The 7,582-nt window shown below is 51.3% G+C and overlaps 1 protein-coding gene across 1 annotated transcript in view; it reads right to left on the reverse strand.

Moving 5' to 3' along the window:
• Nucleotides 1-2,789: 2,789 nt before the first annotated feature.
• Nucleotides 2,790-7,582, reverse strand: part of RAB7B (RAB7B, member RAS oncogene family) — a 30,310-nt gene continuing 25,517 nt past the window's right edge. Inside the window, exon 6 of the mRNA XM_023759030.1 lies at nt 2,790-2,893. Coding sequence (XP_023614798.1) covers nt 2,858-2,893 — 36 coding nt within the window. The 3' untranslated portion in view covers nt 2,790-2,857. The remainder of the gene's footprint in view (nt 2,894-7,582) is intronic.

The raw sequence follows: 7,582 nt of genomic DNA on the forward strand, positions 1-7,582 counted from the left end.
GCGTGAGGACAGGGGACAGGCTGCAACCACGCTGTGTCTATCGGGCGCTTGATGCACGCTGGGAACCTGCTAAATATTTATATAGCTGCCCCATTGAAGCTTCTTAGCGACCCAGTGAGGCAGCGCTGTTATTGTTTTTATAGACGGGGAGATGGAGGCAAAGCGAAATGAGGAACTTGCTCACTGGGTGGTTGGAGTCAGCCCTGGCCCCTCTGGCCGGGCTCCTTACACCGACCGTGAGAGTGAAGGTCAGCGGCTCGCAGGCCTGGGTTCCTCCTGAAGTTTGCACTCCCAGGGACCCTACCCCTCCTCGGGCCTGGAGGCAGAGCTCGGGTCTCTCCACCCAGGGTGGCAGCTGTGTGGCTGCAGATCCCTCCCCACCCCAAGACCTTCCCTGTCTTCTCCTGAGGCATCCTGCCCCTTGAGCCAGCGTCCTTCACAGCTCCTCCCCCGTGTAATGGCTCATGCATCAACTCCTTTGCTGTTTTCATTTTTATTTTATTGTATTTTTAAAAATATATTTGTGCCAAGCCGGCACAGCCATGGGTGAACTGAGAGGGGGCGGTGAAGGATTTAGAAAAGACAGACAAGAGAATAAAGCGGGGGCTCGGTGGGATGCTGCCCTCTCTGATGGAGAGAGACAGCGCCATGGCCTGCAAGCCGAGTCTTTATGTTATAGCCGGATTCCACGAGGCAAAGTAAGGGCTGGTCAAGATGTTTACAATGTTCTCGCAGGTTTCGAATCTACTCAATTACTTGCACCTGATCAATCTTTGTTTACTTGCTGCACCTCCCGCGGCCCATATCGCTCAGCCACGTGGGACCACAGGTTCGGACCATAAGGTCAAGCTGTGGCTATAATTGTGCTGGGACTTGCACGTGGCTTTGTCACGAGAGGATCGTGCCCTCTCATTAGTCCGAGGCTTGAGCCTGTCCAAACACTGTAGCCGCTCTCCACAATATTTTTATTGATTTCAGAGAGGAAGGGAGAGGGAGAGAGAGATAGAAACATCAATGATGAGAATCATTGATTGGCTGCCTCCTGCACGCCCCCTACTGGGGGTTGAGCCAGCAACCTGGGCATGTACTCTGACTGGGAATCAAACAGAGACCTCCTGGTTCTTACGTTGACGCTCAACCACTGAGCCACATCGGCCAGGCTCCTTTGCTGTTTTCAAAGCATTCTCTCCCTCCGTTTTCCCAATGTTATTCTTCCCATTTGCCAGATAAGAGGACTGAGGCTTGGGCGGGATCAGAGACTTGCCCAGTATCCTGTGATTGGTCGATTTTCAGCCCAGCATTCTTCAGTGAACTGAGGGTCTCCATAGAAAACCATTCCTTTTCCACCTGGCACCTCCATGACTCAACACCACTCTAGTGAGGACAGGCACAGCTCACCTGTGTTGAATTCATTCAGTCATTTGTTTATGCAGCCAATGTACCTGCGTGCTCTAGGAGCTGGGCGAAGTGTGGGTGCAATGACGAACTGGCCCCGGGAACTCTGAGGCTGAGGTGTCAGAGGGTCACGGGAAGCTGACGGTGAGCAGGTAGTTACAATACCAGGTAGGAGGCGGGGATCGCTTCCCGGAGGAGGTGATGGGGCAGAGTCTAAGCTGAGACCAGAGGATGAATAAAAGTAGCCTCTGAAAATGAGTGCGAGGGAGGAATGTTCCAGGAAGCGGCCACAGCATCTGGGAAGGCCCGATGGCAAAGGAGAGCAGGGTGCACCTGCTGCTGCGTCCCCACCCCCACCCCAGGGTCTCCGACCCCACATCCTTCCCTCCCCCACTCCTGGGTGCCCAGCTCCCTACTTCCCTTACAAGGGGCAAACCCAGGTGTGGGCACCACTGCACCCGCTGCCCACTGCCTTGGCACGGAGCTGCCTGGTGTGAATGCAGATGCTGTCCCTCTGGGGGTAACTGGAGAAGACACGGCAGGTGAGGCGGCAGGCGCGGTGGCCAGGAACATCCTGGCAGAGGCTCTGTCCTGGAGATCATGGAAAGCCTTTGTCCCCGGGGCCTGTAATGGGTTTCAGGAGAGAGCTTCAATATTTGCTGCAAACAGAGGCACAAAGGACATGGAGAGCTATTGTGGGCTCTCCAAAGAGGAGCTAATCCTCGGGCAAGCGGCCTTGGTCAGAAGGGGTTCAAGTGCTGGGCGGGCCGGGCCGCCTGGGTGTTGTCATTGAGGGGCAATTGTAGGAGATAATAGCTCTGAGGGAGATCATCTCTCCACAGGTGGAGGGAGGGGGTGGTGCAGGGGGACAGCACCTGTCCCCAAAGCTCGGGACACAGCACACACTGCCCCCACCCCCACCTGTCCCACGCTCTGTGGCCGGAATCTACGGGTCCCTCCACGGGGCCTGGACTGCCTCTTCAGCTGTCCTTTGCCCAGGGGGTCACTTGAGTCTGGGGGTGTCAGCCAGGGCTCTCAGGCCTCTCTTTCTTCCCTTTGCCTCTCTCCAGGTCCCCCACCCCCCACCTGCCTCTTTTTGGTCCACTGCACATAGACAAGTCATTTCTTGGCTCCAGGGGACCAAGGAAAGGGACTCAGGGTGTATTTGCATATCATTAGCATAAAGAGCCTCTATTTGCATGAGTCTCTTCAGCTCCTCACTTCTCTAAACCTGTCCCATCATCTCTGAACATAGTACTCACATGTCTGTCCAGTCACTAGGACAAGGGAAGTGTGGGGCGGGGAGGGAGTTGGTAAAGGGGCTTTCCCTACTTCCTTTCCAGGGGTGCCTTGGGAATGCCTGGAAACAGCCAGGTAGAAATCTGCTATCCCGGAGTGAGAGGGAGTGGAAAATTCACCTCTTCCAGCTTTGCATAAGCACAGGGGCTCTGTCGGGATGGCCTCACCCCAGACACCTCCAGAGGCGCAAAAGCTGGGGCTGGAAAAGAAGGGGAGGAAATGCTGATTCACATTCTAATTTGCATAATTTCGTATCATTTGCATGGGTGGCATTAGTCCGTTTTCCAGAAATTTTCAAATTCAATCCCTTCGCTTCCTCTTTCTTGGGCTTTCTTTCTCTGCTTCTTGACATCTTCTACGATGCGGACCTGCTTCCTCTCCAGGAGGGAGAAGAGGACCGGATGAGGATGGTGAAGGGGATGGGCCATGCAGACACCTGTGGTCTCCACCGGACCCAGCAGTGCCATCATCCCTTCCCACCCTTCTACCTCCTGCCTCTGGGAAGGAAGAATCCCGAGGCGTGTGGGAGGCTCTCTTAGAGCCATTCGTGGGCGAGGAACCCGGATGAGGCGGGGTGTGGGTGCCCATTTCCCATAGGACACCCAGACCTATGTCATAAGCACCCGGAAGCCTGACTCCCAGGCCATGTTCTGGCGGACGCTGACCTGCATCTTGAAATGAAGAGCCTGGCTCCTGGGTGAAGGGGCTGGTGTCCTCCTAAATGCATTTCTCATCCTCCCAAAGCACCGGCTTCTCAGACCCCCTACTCCACACGGCAGCAAACGGCCCCCTCTCCCTCGGGGCCGCCTCTCTCCCTGGTGGGAGGAGAAGGGGGAGGCATCTGATCTCTCTCACAGCAGAGCCCTGGCCATCTATTTAGTTATTTCCATTTACGGCCCATTATTATGATTATAGAGAAGATAAACAAGGCTTACTTCAGCTAAAGCTAAGGCGAAGGGGAACCCCTGCACATGTCATTTGCTGGCGGAATGACTCCTCCCAGCCTACCTCACCTTCTTGTTCGCTCTCTTGCATCTTCTGAACAAATTAAAAACACACACACACACACACACACACCATTGTTATGATTATGATTAACAAACTCCAGTGCTATTTAAACAATTAATGGCAATACCTCTCCTAAAACATAAATCAGCTCCCGTCACTTCTGCCTGGAGCCTCTGATGGTTCCCTGGTGCTTCTCTCTCAGCCTCGGAGGCCCTGCCTGACACGGGCCCAGCCCCCTGCCTACCCCGCCTCCTACCACTGTCCCCCTCTTTCCTGGCTCTTCCCTGGCCTCCCTCCTGCTTGGAGAACATTCCAGCTCATTTGCACCTCAGCTTCCTTGCCTTGTTGGCAGTTCCTCTAAGGCAGCGGTTTTCAACCTGTGGGTCGCGACCCCTTTGGGAGTCGAACGACCCTTTCACAGGGGTCGCCTAAGACCATCGGAAAACACATATATAATTACATATTGTTTTTGTGATTAATCACTATGCTTTAATTATGTTCAATTTGTAACAATGAAAATACATCCCGCAGATCAGATATTTATATTACGATTCATAACAGTAGCAAAATTACAGTTATGAAGTAGCAACGAAAATAATTTGTGGTTGGGGGTCACCACAACATGAGAAGCTGTATTAAAGGGTCGCGGCATTAGGAAGGTTGAGAACCGCTGCTCTAAGGTCTTCGTAAGGCCGCTTCCTGGCGTCACTCAGGGCTCAGCTCCGCATTGCCCCTCAGACAGGCCCTCCTCCGCCGCCCACCTTCATAGACTCCCGTGCGTCACATCAGGGCCCATCGATTTATTTGGTATCTGACTGGTTCTGTCTCCCATCTGGACAGAAACCTCACCTGCCTTTTCCATCTCCATGTCTCTGGCACCTGGTAAAACACCTCGATCATAGAAGGTGCTCCCAAAACATTGGTTGAATGCACGAACAAGTAGGAATAATAATTCCAAGTGACAGCTTCGGCTGGTGACCAATCGTGGATTTTGGAATCAGAGAGATGCAAGTTCTGATCCTGGTTCTGTCACCCACTGGCGAATGGCCATGGACAAGTTACTCACCCCCTTAAGCCTCGGTTCCTCCTCTGGGAACAGGGATAATAATAACAACTTACATGTTGAAGATTAAATTCAGCAACGAGTCCGACACCGGGAGGGGCTCGTTAAATACAGATTATGAATATGAGTAATTGTACCTTTGTTCCATACTTAAGCCCGTTCCTGCCCTCACACATTCAGCTTATGGAGAGACACGGAAACCTGCACGAACAACTATGAAACAATGGTGAACGCGCTAATAAAGATATGAACCAAGGACCAGCGGAACACAGAGACAAGAACAGCAAACGCTACGCTCCGCATTGGCCTAGCACTTCACAGGTTATGAGCCACGGACACCTCCATAGTTCATTTGCTTGCCTCCGAGCTATTTGAAGCAGGCAGGCCTCAGCGTCTCCATTTACAATAAGGGCACAGAGGCACAAGGAGCTGACACTGTTAGTCTAAAGTCACCCTGCCTGCTGTTGGTGTCCTCCTACATGCATTTCTCATCCTACCCAAAGTGTGATGGGAGTGGGGGTGGGGCCTGAGGGAGATGGTTAGGTCATGAGGATGGAGCCTCCATGAGTGGGGTTAGTGCCCTTAGAAAAAGGGCCCCCAGAAACCCCCCTCGCCCCTTCCACAGTGAGAAGCCAGTGGTCTGCCACCCAGAACAGGGCCCTCACCGGAACCCCACCTGCTGGCATCCTGATCTTGGACTTCCAGCCTCCAGAGCGGTGAGAAACTAGTGCCTGTTGTTCATTAGCCTCCCAGGCTAGGGGGCTCCGTCACAGCAGCCCCAACGGCCCAGGCTCCTGCTTTATCCTTGGTCCACAGCACTGGGCTCTCCGGACCCCTCAGCTGCTTACCTGCGCAGGTCCTTCTCCCACAGAAGGCACGCTCCATCCCCAGCTCCCAGATAGCACCTGACACATAGCAAACACTCAGTAAATTCATGTGGGATGAGTGAGTGGAGGACAGAAGGAAGAGTCAGTGGATGGCAGAGCGAGGCTGCCCAGGGCTCATGCAGGAGGCAGAGCAGCTGGTGAAGAGCCCAGCTCCTGGGGTCTGATCGCCTGGGTTTGGATCTCAGCTTTGCCAATACTAGTGTGAAACTTACTTAAGTGCACCCCAGTTTCCCCCTCTGTCTAATGGGGATACTATTATAGCAGTGGTTCTCAACCTTCTGGCCCTTTAAAAACAGTTCCTCATGTATCCATAAAATTATTTTCGTTGCTACTTCCTAACTGTAATGTTGCTACTGTTATGAATCGTAATGTAAATATCTGATATGCAGGATGGTCTTAGGTGACCCCTGTGAAAGGGTCGTTCGACCGCCAAAGGGGTCGAGACCCACAGGTTGAGAACCACTGTATTATAGCATCTGGTTCGTAGGATCATTGTGAGGGTTACGTGAGTTGACATTCATAAAGCACTCAGAAGAGTGCCTGGTACATAATAAGCTTCAATACATATTTGGTAACTTAAGAACCAACCAACACAAACCCAGTATTCTTTCTCTACCATCTTCACTGCAAAGCCAGTATTTTTCTCTGCAAATTCCATATTCTTCCTTTACATCATGTTGTGTAGGGCTGTGTTACCCAGTCAACAACAAATTCATGATTTTATTTTTACCTTTTTATCGTCCTTGCGAAATAAGAACTAATTATCGCTCCCATTTTACAGAAGGGAAAACAGGCTAAAAATGATACTGGCTCAAGGTCACACAAAGCTTGTTTACCAGTAAGATGATTTGACTTCAAATATATGACCTGTCCAGGATTCCACAAGTAATTCCCTCCCCCAGATCTAGCCTGAAACAGAAAAAAAAAAAATCAGAGACTTGGCAGAGATTCCCAAAAGGCCTATAAATATCAGTCTGTCCTATTTTCAGGGTTTGGAAAACCACTCAATTTCCTCTAATCATGGGCTGTCATTGTATATGAGACAAATGTTACTGAGACTGTAAGGTCAAGGGAAACTCCTACCGATCCAAGGGCCACAGAGCCAAGGCTGCCAATGTCTGGAGAGCTCCCAGCCCAGCAAAGGTCTCGCCTCTCAAAGAGCAGCTGTCTTCGTGAGCAGCTGTCATGGGCCCAGAACTGTGCCAGGTGCCGCGGGGGCAGGGAGGACACGGGGAGTTCCTCCCGCAGGGACCTTTGGTCCAGTTTGGAGAATGAAGGTAGAGACAACTGATGAACAAAAATAGACCAGAGACATAGGATCATCGAACAGACCGTCAAACCTCAGAGGGAAGGCAGGGTAGGGTGGGCGGGGTGGAGTGGGAGGTGGAGGGGTAAGAGATCAATCAAAGAACTTGTATGCATATAAACATAACCAATGGACACAGACAATAGCGGGAAGGGTGAAGGCCGGGGACATATGTAATACTTTCAACAATAAAGAATTTTTTAAAAAGGAAAAGAAAAGAAAGAAAATAAAGGTAGAATCTTCCTGAGAATAAGCTCTTCCTGGGAATGAGCATCTGGGCAGGTGTGATCATTGTAGTTAGCGTTTTATTTTAAGTGGCCACAATGCTAAGCAGATAATTTGAGTCCTAGAGGTCACTCAGGGGAAGACGTGTGGAGGTAGGAAAAGAAATCATGAGTTGCTTCATTTGTTCATTCACTCATTCATTTGTTTAACCACCATTTATTGAGCATCTACTACGAGCTAAACATGATACATACGTGACTAGAAGTCTTCGAGGTAAGCATTATCTTCCCCATTGTACGTGAGACATGTGGCATGCCCGAGTCACACAACCATGGGAAAAAGAGACCCAAACCCAGGGGTCCGGACCCCAAAGCTCAGCCTGTGCTTGAAATTATTGTG

The sequence above is a fragment of the Myotis lucifugus genome, unplaced genomic scaffold, assembly GCF_000147115.1.
Source record: "Myotis lucifugus unplaced genomic scaffold, Myoluc2.0 scaffold_145, whole genome shotgun sequence".
Classification (NCBI taxonomy): domain Eukaryota; kingdom Metazoa; phylum Chordata; class Mammalia; order Chiroptera; family Vespertilionidae; genus Myotis; species Myotis lucifugus.